Below are 20,838 nucleotides of genomic sequence, written 5' to 3' on the forward strand. Positions count from 1 at the left end.
ACAAAGGCTTCGGTCACTCGCTCTGTATATATGTTACGCAATGCGCTAAGCTTAGAGCCAATGCCGTGTATTGAAGTTTTATAGATCTCCACATCCGGCTGTTGTTACGTTTTATACAAAAACAGTACATACGAATTGACAAATCAACAACTTAGTCCAGAATTCGGAGTGAAATGACGTCACGCGATTTAGTAAAGTCGTCTGCGGTTGGCTGGCACGCGGGGTCGCATACATAGTGCGTGTTTAGATTATCATCAGACGTTAGACCGGAGATAGAGTCGAGTCCATGGACATCGGGTAATACTCAGACCACCTTTTGGGCGAACGGCGTTATAATTATGTTGAACGTTTAATTGATATCGATTTTTGTGCTTACAACTTAAGGGAAGTCTTAAGTCCATGCACTAAAAGGAATTTAACATCCAGAAAGCGCTTATACATTTTGTTCGCAGCTCATTTGCAAAATTGCAATCCTTCTACAAACGATAGAGCCTAAAACGAAGATGACAGACATCTGTGCACTAAGAGCACATGCACCATTTTGTGTAAGACAAGATTCAGTCATCAACCCATTATACGGCATGTAATGTATAAATATTGGCATGCGGAACTCCACGAGACCCCCCAAAAATGTATCAAGTCTTTGTGGTTTGAAGCGTGGGCAGGTCGCCAACACAGTGCTTAAGTGGGAATACCTTGGCCAACATACTGAATCATTCGCTTCCAAATTTAGTTATTGCAGTCTTAGTCTGGAGAATATGAAGCACTAATACGCTTGCGGGAGACCACATCCTACAAAAGTTGTATTAGTTTAACATCAAAATTTCTATACATTTGCAAGTTTTACGAGACAAAACTCATGGTCGCTACAAACAGTTGTATTTGTAGGCCAAAGTAGGTTATGATTTGGCTTAGATGCTCAATTACATGTGGGCTTTTAAATTCAAATGCAAGAGTTAAACACATTAACCTGGCTGCCCATGCCAACAGCGTAACTATTGTCATTAACATGAAGCATTATAGGTAATTTTAATATCAAACATAGGTAAATCATTAATTTTAATAAATGAGGGATTTTAACAAAATATAGGCTAGGATCAGTCCTTTTGAAGAGACAGGGATCGAAAAAATGGCCAATGGTATTGTTGTTTTTTTTATTGTCTTCTTTTTCTTGCGACCCGACAATAATTAAGAAGGATGTCTTATACATTCATGAAGGCGAACAAAGTATAAAACAATTTAAACATTTGTTAAAGAGGCTGAAGAAAAATGGCAAAAAATATAAAACAAAAGTTTGTTTTCTTGTTTCAACAAATACATATTTAAAATCCGTCAAGAGAAATAACATCAAATTTGTTCAAGAGCACGGGGAGAACAGCTTGAATCAAGAAATGTCTTGCCTTCCGGTTGACTGGCCGTAATTGAACGGGCAAATTGATTCCAAGAAAGGGTAGCAAAAAAGACATTCCATGAACGAAATGCGTGGTGAAGATGATGCAATGTTTGCCATCATCATAAGTCTGTTTACTCGGCAGCCGGCGAGGCAACGCATCGGCGAGAATTTCGGCAATTAAAATTGATAAATAAATTAAGTAACACTTAATGACATTTATGGTAATTCTGTTGAGTGCGCCACAGCCCAACAGAGCTGTGAGCTGTTCCTGGCACATAATTAAAATAGAAGTACAGGGGAACAAAGCATAAAGCCGAACCCATTTCGTACAAAGTTAGACAACCATGAAATTGTAAATCGGAAGTACAGTGGATAAAGCACAAAAGCATGTACACCCAAGACATATACAGGGTGAGTAAAAAAAAACGAAACCCAAATAACGGGATTATAGTTTTATTGAAGTTCTGCATGTAGCAATTTCAAAATCTAGCATATGAAAGCCCAATTCATGAGCTTTCTTTTAGTACAAGAATCATTCAAATCATTTATGTACTTTTTAAGTTACGGAATTTTAAACACAACCACCGTTTTAAGGTTCTGTCCACAATTCACACACATTCCTATGTGATTTGTTTTCGTTTTCTCTGAAAGAACACTGAACCTTTTTTGCGATCCGTGGACAGAACCTTAAAACGGTAGTAGTGCTTAAAATTTCGTAACTTAAAAACTACATGAGTGATTTGAATGATTTTTGTACTAAAAGAAAGCTGATGAATTGGGCTTTCACATGTTAGATTTTAAAAATGCTACATGCAGAACTTAGCTAAAACAATGGTCCCAACATTTGAGTTTAGTTTCTTTTGACTCACCATGTATATACACAGGGATACGTGTAACGCATTATTGATAATTGTTCCTCAGTGCAACAAGACAACAGTAATTTTCTGCTTGACGGAATCCATTTTTCGTCACCCCACCGTCCACTCACAAGAATTTATTTCGTAGCAGTAGGGCATGTTAACGGGGTCCGTTGTGGACAGTGTGATTTAAATTGTAGAAAGTTTGGGGGTCGATTTTGATTCCTTACTTTTTATTCCCCGTTTCCTCCCTTAATTTATCACACGGCACTTCAGGGTATATTGGTGTTCCCTATAAACGTGGCGCACTTCCACAACCCCCACTTTCCTCATGCAGTGTTGCCAAACTTCTTTGTTGACAAACAAACTTCAAATTCATTCAGTTAAATACTGGTACTTTAAAGTTTTACACGAATACGGTGGCGTCCGAATACGGTGGCGTTCAGAAACGGTGGCGTCCGGTGATTGGGCACAATCGGCCGAGTGTTCCCTAACTTGGCGCACCGAAATAAATCTCGAAAAATCCTGCGTTAACATTTAAGAAGTTGAAACAAATCTGACAGACCATTGTTACCTCTACCCACGTACCCAACTAGAGGTTTGTCGAAAAATTATTTTCATATTTTTTGGCGCATTTTTATATGCACTTCGAAATAACATTGGAAAATCACGCCAAAATACATTTCTCTGCTAACTTTGTAACGGGTAGATAAACTCACGATTTATGAACGACGATGTTCAGAGCCGCCTCATGAAATTTCACTGTGAAATTTCAGGTAAAACTTTTGCTCTAGCAAGGTGCTAGATGCGAAATCAACAATATTTGTATGGGGTAACATGTAGATCCTGAAAAAGAATGAAATAATAAGAAGTCCACCATTTCCTTTTTTTCACCTCCTTTACTCTGATTTGTTTTCAAATCAATAACAAATTACCTTGTTTCTTAAAACAATACAATTATTTTCGTGCCCAGGCAGGCATAACAGACGCTTTGAATAACAAGAAAAGCATTTAGCATTTAGTACTTGAGTATTCATTATAAAAATGTTGCAGCATTATTATACAAGCAATAATCGTTGTTGGTTTTAAAAGAGCAACCAGTTGCATGAATAATACAATAAATATTGAAAGGCAGCCACACAATAATTATTTGCAAAACTTTCATTTTAAAACTATAAAACCGATATCCCAATTCAATTCAATTCAGTTCTGGCTGGAAAATTTTTTAAAAATCACCAAATATAAAGTCAAATACTGAAATACTTCAGTTTGCAAAAATTACGATCAAAATTACAAGTTTATACACACCCACAACTGCAAAAATAAGTAAAATGAGTAAACTTTGGCGGAAAATAAACTGACCCCTGACTGATAAAGATACGTTTCCTTTACTTAAATCTACATTTAGATTAAAAATGATCAAATTAATAAAAAGAAAAAGAAACTGTTGCAAGCCTTGAAAAAAATCTGCTAAAAAATAAAAGTTTAGGTACTGAGATTACAGATGAGTACTCGGATATTTCTGACAATGGACCACCGTCAGCTGCTATGTCTTCAATTATTACGTACATACATGTACTAAACTATTGTCCATACCAAGTATGCAAAATGCAGCATTTGAAAGTACTTGAAAAATTGAAAAGGACCATTTTATTTGGCACTGGCAAGTCTGTTTGTTGAGCATTATTGTTCTCATTTGAAAGATGTCTGTGGTTGTATGTTATGAAAGCTCTACAGTACCATTTTCTGTTGTAGACTTACCCTTATTGACCTTGTGCAAAGCGGCCATCTTAGAGGCAATGCTAATGTTCTGCTGGTATGAACTATGTACACACAAGTACCCCCTCAACGGTTACAAAAGGAGAGTTGGGAGAGACCACTGGAAGGGACATTTGAACACATTGTCAAAAATGTTGGATCACCCTCAGATGTTCCAAACACTACACGAATTTAGTTCTCTGATACGCCAATCGAAAATTGGGTGAACAGCGAGGTTTACACCGCCCAACAACTGTTCCTGTGCACGCACCTAATACACTTAGTTGCAGTGTCTTGTCTTCAAGACCGAAGGGCGATGGTCAGCTGCTCTTCGGCCTCCTTGGACATCCAGCCCAGGAGGCGGAGGATGTGCGAGATGTAAATGGTCACCAAGTTGCTGATGTATGTCCCGCTGTTCAGAGAATTAAAGATAATCGAAATAAGACTTGAAGGTTTTTGGGGCCTAGTCAAAAGCCAATTAAATATATTTTGTATCCAATTATCTCAGTTTTGTTACATCACCCTCCCCCCCCCCAAAAAAATTTCCCATCTGATGAATATCTCAGTTTTATTCACTTACCAAAGTCTCAGTTCCAACATACCCCGGCGATAGTAACCTATGACCTTTCCCACAATGCTCTGCTGTTGCGATAGGCTCAGCGATGACTGTCCAGCAGCACTACAAGAAGAGTATAAGCCAAACACAATTCACGATACACATCAATGGGATTTGACAATATAAGTGACATAATTCCCTGACTCTTTAAAATTGCCCATGGGAGGGCAGCAGATATTTTGTTGGCTAAACACAGTCTTAAATGGACAATATTTAATCTACAACCTGGTTGAAACTGACTGCAGCATTTGTTCACTTTTTTATGCTATTTTAACTGGATAACTCTATGCAAGTAAAACAGCTAGCCCTCAGAAATGAAAAAGACATGTTACAGACAGTTGAACTTGGTTGCCATTGCACCGATATATTCAGAATAGTCAATGTTATAAAATGTTGATCTTTTTTTTGAAATTGTTTCGAATTAATGTGACCCAGTGCTGGTGTCGGCACACTTGCAATTTTATGAGTGCATATGTGTCACATAGCGTAATCTACTGTAGGCCCACTTAGTTCATATGAAAGTTTCCACAGAGAGCGACAAACACCATGGACCATGGTCAAGCGAGGGTGACAAACATCATGGGCACCATAGTCAACAGTGGGCGACAGACTCTGTGGACCATGGTCTACAGGGCGACAGACACGGTGCACGGCGACAGACACGCCGGCCCATGATCACAGACACCACTGGCCATCATACTTACCATCTAGCCATCACTGTGTATCTATCCACAGACATTCCCAGCTCGACGTTTATTGCGCGGATGGTGTTTAAGTTCCTGCAGATCATAACGGGAAAAAAAATTATTATCTTTTGGCAAGAAAAAGGATGTTTATCCAAAACTCGTAGCACATAGCGCGTGCCACGGTGATACAACGTTTCCGGTTTTATAACAATGTGCCAGGAGAGAGAAAAAAGGCATCACATAAAATTTATTTCAAAACAAGCAGGGCAAAACAGCAAAAGAAAATTATTCATGAAAACAATCTCTTTGAAGAAATAAGTTTCGGAGACCTTCATCTTGGAGTCTTGGTGGAAAAATGTTGACATGTAGTTAAGATAAACAATTCAGGGGTGGATAGCTTTCAGAAAACGAGGGGGGGGGTTCGAAATAAAGGGGGTTCGATATCAAGGTGGGGGTGCGTATGGGGGCATGCCCCCAAAAAACTTTTGAATTCTAGGATGCTTTCTTTTGCTTTCTAAGACATTTTGAGAATGAATTTAGAAATTTAAGCACTCACTTTATAAAATGTTTGGCCCAATCAAACTAGTAAAAGATTGTTCAGCGGCTAAACGTGGGGGAGGGGGGAAGGGAGGGGTGTTGCACCCCCAATCCACCCCCCCCCCCCAGATCCGCTACTGCAATTCTGAATGCAATGACTTTACAGACAAGAACAGACAAAAGTATCAAGCGGAATTCGAGGTCAAGAACAGCACCATCAGTGGCCCTAGTTTTCTGTCAGCCTCACCTGATAACAAGCAGCAATGAGTGAGGCATTTGTCTCAGCACCGTCATGATTTGATCAAAGTCCTGGCTGGCCATGTATTCTTGCTCAGTCAACCTGGAGCTCAGCTTGTACGGCCGCTGCGTCATTATCTCGGCAAAGGTTTTGATATCTGTCAGAGGAGGAAAAGTAGGAATTAAGTCAATATTGAAAGGGTCCGGCCTAAAGCAATTTTTCAGTTGCGTGTAGGCAGCACTGTCACCAGCTCCACATCTTGTGGGGGGGGGGGGGGGGGACTCTGCACGCATAATACAGGCATAACACAAAAACGCCCAGTTTTGAAAGGATAGTTGTGTGGATGTTTATATCCTACTTTTAAATGTTCTTTCCGATTAACATCATCTAGTTCAAAGCGCATTTTGTAGCCCAATTGGGCTGTTCCAGGACCTAGTGTCCCTTTAATGAACTGGTCTGTAGTATCTGCTTGCATGTAAAAGCCATTATGTGAAAATTCATGGGCGAGCCGTCACCGAACTTTCTGCTGTCCCCACAGTGTCTTCGGTCCTCGTACCTAGGGGCAACTTGTGTGTAGTCCCCGTTAACTACCGAGCAAGTATGTGTTTTTATCTCCTTGTGTCAAGGCATCGGTTACGGCATCATTTTACGAGAGACATGTACATTATACCCTACCTTGAACTCCCAGTTTAGCAGCGCTGACTGCCATTCCGTGCTCATCCTGGCCAATCAGGCATCTCCAAAACTCACACAATGCCACTCTATGACTGTTTACGAAAAAAAAAAAATGGCCAGTGTTTAAAAATTTAGATCTTTCTTTAGAAGAGTGATTGATTTAGCACTTTGGATGGCACACTCAATTGTTCTTGTTTGTAGTGTCTTTTAGGAATCTGTGAATTACTGTGAACTTCATATAACTGACTCCATGCATTTTAATACACTTCCTCATGTAAAGATTTATGAACCCTCAGCTGAAATTTCATTGTGCAAATTTGAAGTAGTCTCCAACAGCAACACGTTTACTGTAGTGTTGTGATCGAGTCCATCGGATGTCCGGTCACAAGAAAATCTCAAGTCCATTTAATTAGTAGATGAACAACAAAAGAATTCCCAGCAAAAGAATCTTCATGCTGTCAACAAAAGAATGCCTTGTGAGGATTGTGTGGACTTGTGAAGACTTGATAGGACTTGTGATAAACTTGAGAGGACTTGTTAAGACTTGTGGGTTCTTGTGAGGACGTTTGGGTACTTGTTGGGACTTGTGGGCACTTTTCAGGACTTGTGGGGACGTGAGGGGGTGGGGGCAGAGCTTGTGTGAGGCCTTGTGAGGACTTGTGGGCACTTTTGAGGACTTGTGGGGTCTTGATGGGGTGGGGCGGAGCTTGTGTGTGGCCTTGTGAGGACTTGTGGGCACTTTTGAGGACTTGTGGGGACTTGATGGAGTGAAAGGGGGGTTTGTGTGGCCTTGTGAGGACTTGTGGGGGCTTGTGGCTGCTTGTTTGGATTTGTGGGGTATTCTGAGGATTTAAGGGGACATGTAAGGGCTTGCGGGGACATGTGGCAGCTTGTGGGGACGTGAGGTATTTTCAGGATCTGTGAGGACTTCTCAGGACTCATGGTGGGGCTTGTGTGGGCTTGTGAAAGAGGGGGGAATGGGGACATGTGGCTGCTTGTGGGGACGTGGGTATTCTGAGGATTGAAGGGGACTTGTAAGGGCTTGCGGGGACATGTGGCAGCTTGTGAGGACGTGAGGTATTTTCAGGATATGTGGGGACTTCTCAGGACTCATGGTGGGGTTTGTGTGGGCTTGTGAAGGGGGGGGTGTGGAGACATGTGGCTGCTTGTGGGGACATGTGGGATATTTTGAGGACTTGTGGGGACTTGTGAGGACTTGTATGGACTTATGAGGACTCAACTACAACACTGGTTTATTGATAGACTGGCTGTTTATACCTGTCCTCTAGTTCCTGGTAGAGACCATGGTCCAGGAAAACTAGCTTGGCTTTACCATCAGCACCTTTCTGAACAAAAACTGATGAAGGGGGAGATGTGGGCAAAATATCTCATCAAAAAGAATAAATTGTTGTGCATAGCGAGACCAATGTACAAATTGTTCTTACTGCATGGCGTTGCCGCTCTTGTTGATTTTCTTTATTCACTCAAAAAAATTATTGACGACCATTTCAGACTAGTGTTCCAGAGTCGTGACAAATGAAATTTTCCAAAGATATGAATACAGCAAATTAAAAGTTTGATGTTTGAAAGATCCACTTTCCAGATGTTCAGAAATGACACGAGTCTGCTCAGTGCAAAAATAATACATAAATTTGCCTTTCCAAAACAAAAAATATATTTAGGTTTACATGAAATCAGTGTAAATTGTCAAATCCGTTTTCCTTGTTATTTATTTTTTTTTTATTAAAGATGAATTCCCTCTGCTATTTCGAATTTGTACCCCCCAAATTGGGGGTTTTCTTGAGCTGCTTTTTTCCCAGTAATATAAAAGTTATTAACTTTTGAATGAAACATCAAACGAAAAAAATCCTTCACGAAATTTGAATTACTTGTGGCGGGATAATAATTCAGCTCTCGAAGGGTGGTTTGTTTGTGCCTAAAAAAATGCCTTTTTTCTTAGGGTTTCAGATGCCCAAATTCGGGGGGAAAAAGGACATTTTGTATGATAAAACAAAACAAACAATTTGAAATTTAGTGGGGAGAATTTTTTTAAGAGCATGGGGCATACATCTTTAATAAACAATCAATGTTGTGTTGTCTAGATAAACGTGAAAATAAAATGAAACATGACATTTTATTTCAAGCCAACTGAAGCTTTTCAATGAACATTTACAGATTAGAAAAACGGCGGTTAAAATACTGGCATATTTGGTGGTCGTTTGGGTTAAAAAAAAAATGAGCAAAATATGCCATGCGCAAAATGATTACAATGGAAGTGCTCATGCAAGTTAACATGGTAAACTTTAACGAATGCCAACAAAGCTGCATTATTGCACGATCATATTTCTAGAAACAAAATGTACTGTAAAACCTGCTACAGTAATAAAAATGGTTAAAGTCTGGTAAAAACCATACAGTGTAGGGGCAGGTTTTGGGCAATACAGGGAGTAACATGCAATGCTGTTTGGGGCAGTACAGTAACTAAAGGTGTAAGTTAAACAAAACACCCCCAAATTAAAATCTTTCTGCTTTTTTGCACACTGTGTGTCTTCGTTCGGCTGTTCATCCTCACACTACAGTGGAACGTCGCTATACCGAACACCGCTATACTGAACATTCAGCTATACCGAACATCATCCTTGGCTCTTGATTTTTGTGTACAAAATGTATCGAATATTGCTGTTGAAAAATGTCAACAGAAGAGCGAAAAGTGGTTATTATTTCCCCAAGAAATAGAAGGGGAAAGCCACCCATTGCTGTAGATACTGGTTGTAAGCTCACAATCTGTGTACATAATTGCATTGTTCAATAGTCAACAGGTGTTCAAAGTCATCTTTCGGTAACTAGAAGTACCAGGGCATGCAGCGTGAAGTTCTGAAGGGCGCTATTTATTGAAAAATGAGAACCTGAGCACCGGCAGCTTAAAATTGCTATACCCAATGATCGCTATTACGAACGATTTCTGTGGATCCCGCGATGTTCGTTATAGCGACGTTCCACTGTACTACCACTATTAACGTACCGTTGCCTGGGTGGGGGTCGCCATGCACAAAGCCTGAATGGAATATCTGCTCACAGAAGCCTCGGATGAGCTTTGAATTGACCTACGTGATTTCAAGATGCAAACTCTTTTATTGTGATGCAAGGGCCGACTTGATGGAACTGCTAACCATTACAAATTGCTACAAGAGTTGAGGGACACCACTGGGAGGGACATTCAATTTGATGACGACACCTGATGTTCACGTGAAGAAGCTATAGGTTTCTGCACATTCAGCAAAAAATGAGTCATGCGCTCAAGTCTTACGTGCACAATATGCACACACGCAGTGCGTCCCTCCCTCATAGAGCTAAATTAAATTAATAGAGCGCTAACTCGATGTACAAAGTAATGCCTGATGGGCGCATCCATGTTTGTGCACAAACCTATGGAAAACTCAAAATTTTGTACGGCTTTTGTACGGCTATCTGCATATCTGCGTTTGTATTCCATACCGGTGCGTCATCGAAGCCGATACGCCCAAAACCAAAACCAAAACGCACGATCAGCAAATGAGCGTTTCATTTTGCTCTACGCAAACAGCGCAATGTGTGCGCGTCCCTCCGATGCAGATGCTTTTCGCCGTGACGTTTTTTTGAACCGTCTACTTGCACGTTGCATTTAGAGTACACTTTTTAATTCAATCCATCAATTTTGATTGTGTTCTACAAACACGCACATAAATTCAAAATGTCTGCGCCCAGAGCGGCTTCAAAGCTTCTCCGAGCGCAAGAATGAAGAACCCCCACTCCCCCCATCATAATGAAAAAATAATCAAGCATGAAGAAATGTAACAAATAAGTAAGCATGAGTTGACACTTAACTGTCTAAGGAAATAGCATGAAGAATGCATGGGATGTACGCCTATAAATAAACTGCAAGCTTTTGTATGAGCTACACGAACATGATGGGCAGTATCATGCAGTGGTGGTATTCGTGAGCAAAATGAAAGATTCTTTTCTTCCAAAAAAATATGAAATATGAATTTCTGCAGACTTACATCGGCGGACGACAAGCCCATTTGCATTATTCCTTCCTTGTCGTTGACCTTACAACCGTGCACAAACTCAGCTGTTAAAACCCTCTGCAAAGACAAAACAAAAACAGACAAAGTTGTCACTTAAAAAAAAAGACAAGTCTACAAATTAAAAAGCCCATGCAATGTATTTGTTTACTCTATCCTAAAAATTCACATTTGTGTCCCATTAAACCTCAAGTTTCGTTTTGCTATTTTGAAGGGTATTTTGGGGCATTTTTGGTTTTTATGCCAACGTGAATTTTCATATTCACAAGCAAAACTGTGACGTCATTCCCGGCAGAAACCTCTATGTTACACTTATTTCAGCACAAAAAGTTGCCAGAATTTGGAAATATATTGTCTTTTCTTTTGTGATTCATTGTTGTGTATTACACGGCAGTACGCCAATGAGCAAACTATATGAGCAAATTTGGGGATCACAAATTGAACAGAACACCCCTAAACTGAACAGTGTCTCCCTGAAATAACATCATAGCACAGCGCCCTCAGTTGTCCGGAAAAGCATTAAACATTTTAGATGTTTACAGAAGTGCACTTTTCAATAGAATTAACCAAAAAGGGATGTTTTTGGAACATTTAAGAATCTTGAGTAGAAAGTTGCACAAGATATGTCTTGTTCAATAAACTTAACCAAAAAGGGATGTTAAATGGTTTTCATACATTTACGAGGAGTAAAATGTTAATTGCAGAAAATGTGTTCCTAAGAAAAAGTTATCACATGGCCCTTCAGTTTCCCTGTTTTTAACATTGAACTTTTTACTTTTTCAGTGCAGAGACCTGCATACAGAATGAATTTTAAGGGGAAAAAACCCATTAAATTCAGCTTATTTTAATCAAAACGCGGAATTCATGAGCCTGGAATACCATTGACGGAGGCGAGTTGTTTCAAACTGCGAAATTAATCCTCATCTTTTGAATAATTTGACGACTCTGAAACGCCAGTAAGAAACAGTTGTCAAAAAAATTATCCTGACCATTTTTTTTCCAGGTCAACAAACCTTAGTGGTGTACTCCCACAGAACTCTTGGCACCGATACAAACTTGAGGTGCTCTAGGTCTTGTTGACAACGCTCTCCGTTCCTTCCTTCGTGTTCAAAGTCCAGCTCACACCTCAGGTCATCTTTAAGAACCTGAAGAAGACCAAAACGAAAAATACGCCCTGTCCTTAACTCTGAGATTTGCATATTTTGGGTAAATTCATTTGGTTATTTTCTAAAGGGGCAAAATCGTTAATTTAGGGGTTACAAGAACACACACGCACAGACAACCCCACGTTGTTTATGCTGTAAATCGAGGATGCTTTTTGTTCGTCTCATAGGTACCCATTTACTCCTGGATGGAGAGAAGCAATGAGTGACAAAGTGCCTTGTTCAAGGCACACGCACCATGACCCCGGCTGGACTCGAACCCACAACCCGCAGCTTTACCCCCAGACCACGAATCAGTGTCCTTAACCTCAAGGCCACAGCACTCCACACTTGCAAAGTTGCACAAAAGTTCCTAAGAAAAATGAACTTCATGGATCCTTTAAACCAAACCATGTCTTAATTAAGCCAAGTCTGAATTACTGGCTACGGCTTAACAATTACACATGTGTCTATGGGACAGGCGGCTGCAGCGGCTTCCACAGCCAGGTGTGTTTAATACTGTTAGCCGTAGTCAAGTAATTCGGACGCAGCCTTACCTGAAGGACCCACTTGAAATTGAAGGACGGATGCATCCAGCTAATCAGGTCTAGCAGCAGCTTCAGAGTCCCGATATCACTGTCGTAACGGTCTCTCAGATCAATGTACTGCACCTAATGAAAGACAAGACAACAATTTCCTTGCATCTGTTTGTGGAGAAATGAGCCCTAGGCCTCCCAAATCTTTTGAGAATCCATCAGGAACTTTGCCGCAGTTGGCTCTTTGTAGCAATTCATAGAGGCTGTTTGGCCTTTTCATGAGAGCAACGTGAAGGTAAATAGTCATACTCATCTAGGGCTATAGTCTTTGTCCAAGATTGGATTTGTCTTTTGTTCTAATATGTCACCGGTCCCTGACAAAGTGAAGTCGAACCACTGTAGCAGTAGCGGGTGCAATCAACAAAATAAATTCAATTCATTCTCGGGAACTCTGGCACTGAGATATGAGAAAATTCTGAGCATACATCATGCGTGTTCATTAAAGGGAATATACAACATTTGCAAACATCGAAAAATAAAACTACCAAGTTTTTGCGAAATACCTTAATAGGATGTTGGTAAATGACAGTCTAAAGCATCCTGTAAAATTATGGCACCTGGTATACTGTCATTTTCAAGAAAAGTGGTATTTTTGTATCAATTTCCAACGCTGATCGGCCGATCAGCGTTGGAAACAACTGGCTTTTTTTTCAAATACTGGCCCCAATTGACCATCGCACTTGTTTACAATCGATTACAAACCTATGAACGGGTACGAGCCAGCTAGACTGGTTCCCTAACCTTACAATTCCCCAATGTATGTAAACTGCTCTGTTTCTTCTTATATGGAGTCAGGGAACCAGACTACAGGAAAATGATCGTTTTTCTTGGTTTTTATAGCATTTTCGAACCCAAAACCTCCAAAAAGTCAGTGTAACTATATTTGCTTTATATTTCCAACCCCCCAATTCCAACCATTTCTGAAAATTACAGCAAAAGCAAATGATGTATATTCCCTTTAAAGGTAATAAACAACATTTGCAAATATCAAAAAACAAAACTACCAAATTATTATGAAAAATCTTACTTGACTGTAAGTGAATTATAGTCTCAAGCATCCTGTGAAATAATGGCACCTGTTCTGTTGTTTTCAAGAAAAGTAAAATTTTTGCATCAATTTTCAACGATGGTCAGTCGACCATCGTTGGGAAAAAAACAGGCTTTTTTTCAATACTGCCCCCAATTTAACAAATTTAGTTAGTCCACATTTTGTTTGCAATTGGTTAAACTTCCGTGAAGGGGTACAAGCCAGCTAGTCTGGTTCCCTGACCTAACAATTCCCTCGTGTCTATAAATTGCTCTGTTCATCTGAAGTAGGGTCATGGAACCAGACTACAAGGACAGCAATTTTTTTCTTGGTTTTAAACATGTCAGTGTAACAATATTTGTTACAGAATACTTATCCCCATATCCACCTATTTCTGAAAATTACAGCAAAAGCAAATGTTATATTTTACCTTCAAATTGAATTTAGCATGCATGAGGTATGCCAAGATTTTGTGGGGGGTCCGGGTGCCAAAGTTCCCTAGGCTGGTTTGATTCATCCGGTTGATAGCAACGTCTACAGGTTGACACACTTGCCAGGCACCAGCTACTTTGGGGGGGGGGGGGGGAACAAACCACAAATCTAACTAAGGACATTCAGCACTCACAACTATTTCAGACTTAACGTGCACAACAATAAATCGTCACCGTTTTCACGAACAGCCACATACTATATATATTATGTTGATTTTGAAGAAAAGTGTTTTCAAGATAATCGCAAAAGAAGTTTCTCATATTTTAAAACTGCAAGAAATACTACTTTGCAGCAACTTTGTTCAGCAAGGAAACCATCACACGATTCTACGAGAGCTGAATTTTTACATGAGCCCGGTAATAAGACTTAATACAGCAGTTAATTAGTGAAAATTAATTAGTAAAGATATGTGGCTCTTCGTGAAAATGCAAATTCAGGTTTCCGACATATTGGCCCTTTCTGTTCAACGTGTATTTCCATAGGTGCGTGTGAGTACGTGCGCGCAGCTGAAAATGTAACAAAGATATGTGGCTCTTCGTGAAAATGGAAATCTCATTTGACCTACTTTTATGTATTTCCATGCGATGGGTTTTCTACGCCTTCAAAGGGCCAAAATGTATGTGGCTCTTCGTGAAAACGCAAAATGCATTTATCGAGATTTCTGCCCCTTGCAACATTAATGTAACTTGGAAATTAATGACGTTTTGCTTACAGAAACATGTCAAAATGGTTAAGTACATTGTTTTAATGCAAAATATTGAAGAAAAAAACAAAATCGAGAAAATGGTAATTTTTGACATATGTGGCTCTTCGTGAAAACGGTGACGAAATGTGCCATGTGCAAATTAGTTGTGAACAAATTCACTTCATTTTTTCCAAGGTCTAATTCACCTTCACAGCTACCGTCTGGTTGTCGTGGGTGACTGCCCGGTGCACCTGGGCGAGACTCGCAGCGGCAATAGGCTCCTCCTCAAACTCGGCAAAGAGCTTGTCAGGGGTGGTCCCAAATTCCTCCATGAAGAGCCTGTTCAGCTGTAAGAAAGGCAAACATGCATCAATTATTGGAGAAGGAATACGACACGATGTAGGCAGCATATGAAAATACTGGACTATGGGCGGCAGTAACAGACGTGTCTATGGCGAGTGGGTTCAGCTGCTACTGCCAGGTATCCCTCACCAAAATGACCGATTAATCCATAAATTGCCAATTGGATCGAATTGGTTTGAGTTGGGTCTAGTTGGTTTGAAGTCGATTCAGTTGTGAGATGAGTTGGATCCAATTAGGGGTTGAGTTGGATCCAATTGGTTGAATTGGATTCTATTGGGAGTTGAATTGGATCCAATTGGTTTGAATTGGAATTAGTTGGGAGTCGAGTCGGATCCAATTGGGTGTCGAGTTGGATCCAATAAGTTTGAATTGGATCCAATTGGGGGTTGAGTTGGATCCAATTGGGGGTTGAGTTGGATCCAAGTGGTTGAATTGGATTCTAATGGGAGTTGAATTGGATCCAATTGGTTTGAATCGGAATTAGTTGGGAGTCGAGTCGGATCCAATTGGGAGTCGAGTTGGATCCAATAAGTTTGAATTGGATCCAATTGGGAGTTGAGTTGGATCCAATTGGTTGGTTTTTTTAAAGCGTTTTTGCTAGGATGCAACCTCAATCCTGCGAAATGCTCCATCTGCCTCCATGTACAAATTGCACACAGCCTCAATCCTGCAACCTCATCTGTTATTTCTTAAATGTGGTCCTTGGAGGAGTGACCACTGCCTCAACCCTGCAAAATTCTCCAGCAATCACTGTCAATATGTTGAGGCAGGGCCAGTGACATCCTGGAGCAGTTGGGAAGATTTCAAGTTTAATCCAGGCCTAAATTTATGCACGGCTGAGCATAAGCAAAACAAGGTCCAACCCAAGACCTTGAGACAGTGCATCCTCCAAAATCAGCCACACATTTTTGCCATTCAGCCTCAACCCTGCAAAATCCTCCATTTTGCAAAGAGGATTTTGGAGGATTTGGGAAGGTTAGGGTTAATTATGTGAACCATGAAAAGTATGCATGAAGCAGCAGAGTCAAATTACGTAGTAGTGCTCTTAAAGGGAATATACATCATTTGCTTTTGCTGTAATTTTCAGAAATGGATGGAATTGGGGGGTTGGAAATATATAGCAAATATAGTTACACTGACTTTTTTGAGGTTTTGGGTTCAAAAATGCTATAAAAACCAAGAAAAACAATCATTTTCCTGTAGTCTGGTTCCCTGACTCCATTTAAGAAGAAACAGAGCAGTTCACATACATTGGGGAATTGTAAGGTCAGGGAACCAGTCTAGCTGGCTTGTACCCGTTCATAGGTGTGTAATCGATTGCAAACAAGTGCGATGGTCAACTGGGGCCAGTATTTGAAAAAAAACCCAGTTTTTTCCAACGCTGATTGGCCGATCAGCGTTGGAAATTGATACAAAAATACCACTTTTCTTGAAAATGACAGTATACCAGGTGCCATGATTTTACAGGATGCTTTACACTGTCATTCACTAACAGTCCAGCAAGGTATTTCAAAATGATTTGGTAGTTTTATTTTTTGATGTTTGCAAATGTTGTATTTTCCCTTTAAGAACCTGGGATATCATTGACACTATTTGACAAAAACTCAACCAGATTGATCCCACGTACATGCACTCACCTCATTTGGACGACGCACCAGTGCGCAGTCTTCCAACTTGTGAAGCGTCTCTATGTACGCGGCCGGGAGGATGTGATTGAATGTGGCCAGGCCCTGGCCCAGCTTGACATACAGGCCCCCACACTTGATGCAGCCGTAGAACAGACGGTCGGCCGCGCGTTGGTGACAGGCTGCCCAGAGGGCGCTGTACTCTGGATGCCCCTCGTCCAGCCAACGTGTCGACCACCAGTAGTCCAAAGAGATTGTCAACCCTACTGATGCTGAGCTGCAAATGTGACAAGTTCTAAAAAATGAATCTTAGGCCAAAAAAAAAAAATATTCGGTCTCTGGTCAGACCAAAGTTCCAGAATTGACGCGGCCACGCGGCTTTTTTTTTTTTTTTTCCTTTTTTTTTTTTTCTTCAAGCTTGGATTGTACAGACAAGGTGTGGTACTATTTTGCTTTTTTGGTGTCCTCATGTACATTGGTGTCCTCCATAATTTGCCTTGGTGCTTTCGATCATTTGCCTTGGTGCAATTTCCCATTCCTTGGTGCTCTTTGGTAAAAAAAAAATGAGGAGGTGCGGAAATAGAGGGCACTGTTGGAGCTACCGCGGAACATTTTGGAGAAAAAAAAAGATCGACGCGCATGCTTAAAATCGACGCGCGCGCTGACCAGAGACCGACTTATTTTTTTTTTTGGCCTTACAGACGTTTTTTCTGTTTTCACACATTGGTTTTTTGGAACTGGAATTTAAAACAAGTAACTAAGATTCTTATTTTGCTTACTTAATGGTAGGGTAAATCATTTGTCATTTGTGCATTCTTTTCGTTTGAAGCAAAGAGTGCTCAAAATCTGATGAAGTTTTAGCTCAGTGAATATGAGATATCAATATTCTGGGTTCTCGGTTTCAATTCAAAAGTTGTCGAGTCATGTTTGATTTGTACCCCAAATCAGCGTCCGAGACTAGGTTCTCATTCAGCCGACTGCAGCTACGTGATGTCATGCACAGAATCGACGAATAATAGCAACCGCGTGTGCATGTGCATCGTGTCAACTCTTGTGCATACCAATTCACGGATTCGCCAAATTACAAACCAACTACAAATGGAAATTTCCAAAAATGTGTCTGTAGGTTTGAGTTAGGTTTGCTTTAGGTGGCTGTGTGCTGATGCTGAGGTCAATAAGGTTTGCTGTTGACACTGGAGTACAGGTGTGAGGAACATAACAATGATGCTTACTACAAAAACCTCCCAACACCATTCAGCAGCAGGCCTATCCTCCTACGCTGACCCTGATCAGTGTTCAAATACACCAGACCACCGAGCAAGGCCGAACCCAGTCCAACCAGCCACGACAGTCGAATTCTGGATTCTGATCGTCCGGATACCGCCCCTTGCCTAGGTGACGCCGACGTGCCAAAGTGGTTGATTTGAGGGTATCCCAGCCTCGAGGAAGGAAGGTTTCGTGGGCAGTGATTTGGTAGGAATGGTCGGGTGGTCAGATATGGCCTGGTAGCTGTGTGGTAGTGATGGGGTATTCTAGCATGCCATCGGCAGAGAGCTGTAGGTATTCTGCTGCCAGCCATGGCCTGAGGTGGGGTTAAAGTTCACGACGGCGACACCATCTACATTATACGGACTCCTTAAAACTGCGGACGAAACATAAAAACAGCCTTCAATCAAACTTGGTTGGTGCATTACTGACAATGACTGAGGACCTTTCTTTTGCCCAACTGAACAAGAATGATTTTAACTGTTGAATAGTATTTCCCATTCCCCACGCCCCACGGGCATATGGGACTTTTTGAGCCCCGGCGTGAATGGGATAACGAATCAACATAGGCCCTATGTCACGTGATGTGACTTAATGTGAGCTCCACCATTTGCACCAATCAAATGACAAGATCAATGATTAACAGACATTTAACAGAAATTAATCACTAGTATCAATGATCTATTATCCTTTGTTTTGATAGAATCACTTACAGTCCTTGGAGTTGGATAGAATCATTTATTCAACCCAATCATGCTAAGTTGTTATGTAACTTTGTAAGGAAACTCAGCTGGGCAAGAACTTAGAAGAAGATGCTATTGCTAACTTAGTCTTAGTAACGGTTACTAAGACTAAGTTGGTCATGTCATGCATGTTGGTTGGAGGTTAGGCCGTGTCCGAAACGGGCTTCCAGAGCTACGGCTACGTCTATTGTCAGCGCGTCTCCGCGTATTTCTAATGGAGCGAAGACCTAGACCTAGCTCTAGACAACAGATTCGGATGCAGCCTTAATTTTGGAGTTGGCGGATTTGGTTACAGCGCCCTCTGTTGCTACTGTACTGTGCGTGCAACATGCCAACTTGAAAGATTAACGGCTTGAAGAGAGCCTACGATTACGCGCACGCACAAAAGGTTTTTTAGTGCAACATACGGGTACTTTCCAGCTGGGATTTCGCCGCTTTCTATTGGTCACCTTTTTCCCAGAACGTGGTCCGGCGTAATTCCGACGGCGATTCAGCAAACGTCTTTGATTGGATATGATAATAAAGCAATTGACTTAAGATTTTTTTAATAATTCGGTAAATAAGAAATAAAACAACCAATTTATATATAAATGTTTATTATTCTACACAATTTTGAGTAAATAGTTTTGAAATATTTTCAAAATTAAAAAAGAAATTCATGTTACACCTACAAATTGCCAGTAGAAGTAACCAATCAGACGACATGTAAGATGAAAAGAAGGTGTACATTGAGAATGCGGGACTCGACTTCACATCACATTACATGCGTTATATGGTCTGAAAATTCCAGATTGCGAACAACTTTATTTCGTCATTTTAGGATGAAAATGGTGAGTGTTTCAGTGTCTTAGTTTTAGAAACGCACTATTTGATATCGTGAGATTTTAATATTTGTAAAAAAGTGGAATTATTGGAGACCATGTGAGAGTTTCTCGTCATGACATGATCGTGTGTGTCACTCTGCACGCAATGTGAATGTGAATGTGAATTGTGATTGTCACAATGAATGTGATCAGTGCGTGCACAAAATAAACTTCTATTTTATTTGACGTCGTCGATCGATCGTCAGGATCGTTTTTGGTCGTCGTTTTGTATCCATGTTTGTGCATTATTTTGTCCAGTAAAAAGAAATGGCCATTACAAATTAATAATTCATTTGGGTGATTTCAGTCACGTCACTTCCAAGTTCCATGTCCATGACTTCAACATGTTCAAAAACGAACACATCAATTATCATACTTTTCAAAAAAGGGCATTTCAAATTAGACCACAGTCCACAGTTTAAAAAAAAAAAATGTGGAAAGAATGTTGCAACCCGAAGCCACTTTTTTCTTCATAATGTCTAATGACATGTTATCTCAATGAAGGTCAGTCAATGAGTCATTGCAAAAATGATGAGAAGACATGAATCTGGAATTGAGAAACATTTCCAATAGCAATACTCAATAGGGCTCGTTCAATGACGGCCATCGCTGTAGGAGAACTGTGTATTTTATGCGATGAAGTATTTGCGCAGTGTTGAAATTGTTCCAAACACGTGCGCTTGTTGCTCGTAATGTGTTCGAAATGCGACGCAGCCGATGCGCGTTATGCAAGTTGTGGCTGATCTGTAGGAAATGACGTCATATGAACGAGACCTATTTTGGGAGTAATTGCAGAATACCCTGCCACTCGGAAATACACACCTAAAATCATCTGGCTACGCGGTTGGAATCACTGGAAAAGAAACACTTCAAGTCCAAACCAATTGTTGCCAGCTACGCGGACACTGACATGACTGAGTGGAGGTCCCCTTGAGAACGAAGTAACACAAAAGGAATGGGAGTTGCTGAAAAAAATTCTAAGTCCAAACTAACTACCCTGTTGCCGGCTACGCGGATACGGAGTGGGAGTGCAGTGGAGCATGACACATAGTACATACAGGTAGTGCTAAGAAGGTTTATTGAGGGCAATCAAACGTGAGTCCGTAGCCGGCTACGAGGTGCATAGATCATGTAGATTGAGTGGCGGGGTATTCTGCAATTGTGCCCAAATTTGTTAAGAAATACATCTACTTAAAAAAAATTCTTGACGTT

The 20,838-nt window shown here is 40.6% G+C and overlaps 2 protein-coding genes across 2 annotated transcripts in view; one reads left to right on the plus strand and one right to left on the minus strand.

The window, feature by feature from the left end:
* Positions 1-3,129: 3,129 nt before the first annotated feature.
* Positions 3,130-18,845, minus strand: LOC119739429 (uncharacterized aarF domain-containing protein kinase 5-like). The gene is made up of 14 exons (XM_038214378.1): positions 18,734-18,845; positions 17,987-18,396; positions 16,767-17,031; positions 14,973-15,113; positions 12,524-12,637; positions 11,838-11,969; positions 10,801-10,884; positions 9,783-9,864; positions 8,039-8,117; positions 6,761-6,852; positions 6,095-6,242; positions 5,329-5,403; positions 4,589-4,687; positions 3,130-4,420 (listed from the first exon to the last, which is right to left on the minus strand). Exons 2-14 carry the CDS (start codon positions 18,331-18,333, stop codon positions 4,309-4,311), a joined length of 1,770 nt encoding a protein of 589 aa, XP_038070306.1. The 5' UTR covers positions 18,334-18,396; positions 18,734-18,845; the 3' UTR covers positions 3,130-4,308.
* A 604-nt stretch (positions 18,846-19,449) lies between these two features.
* LOC119739428 (chromodomain-helicase-DNA-binding protein 8-like) overlaps positions 19,450-20,838 on the plus strand; it is a 44,177-nt gene continuing 42,788 nt past the window's right edge. The window contains exon 1 of the mRNA XM_038214376.1: positions 19,450-19,593. The gene's annotated coding sequence lies outside the window, so the exon portion shown is untranslated. The remainder of the gene's footprint in view (positions 19,594-20,838) is intronic.

Source organism: Patiria miniata, unplaced genomic scaffold (assembly GCF_015706575.1).
Source record: "Patiria miniata isolate m_02_andy unplaced genomic scaffold, ASM1570657v1 HiC_scaffold_30, whole genome shotgun sequence".
NCBI classification, from domain to species: domain Eukaryota; kingdom Metazoa; phylum Echinodermata; class Asteroidea; order Valvatida; family Asterinidae; genus Patiria; species Patiria miniata.

What these genes read in the sequence shown, in the direction of transcription:
- LOC119739429 (XM_038214378.1), bottom strand. Translation starts at nt 18,333, where the DNA reads ATGGCTGGCAGCAGAATACCTACAGCTCTCTGCCGATGGCATGCTAGA. An exon ending in ATTTCAAGTGGGTCCTTCAG is followed by an intron (nt 11,970 to 12,523) that starts GTAAGGCTGCGT and finishes GGTCTTCTTCAG; the next exon opens with GTTCTTAAAGATGACCTGAG. An exon ending in TGCTAAACTGGGAGTTCAAG is followed by an intron (nt 6,243 to 6,760) that starts GTAGGGTATAAT and finishes CTCCTCTGACAG; the next exon opens with ATATCAAAACCTTTGCCGAG.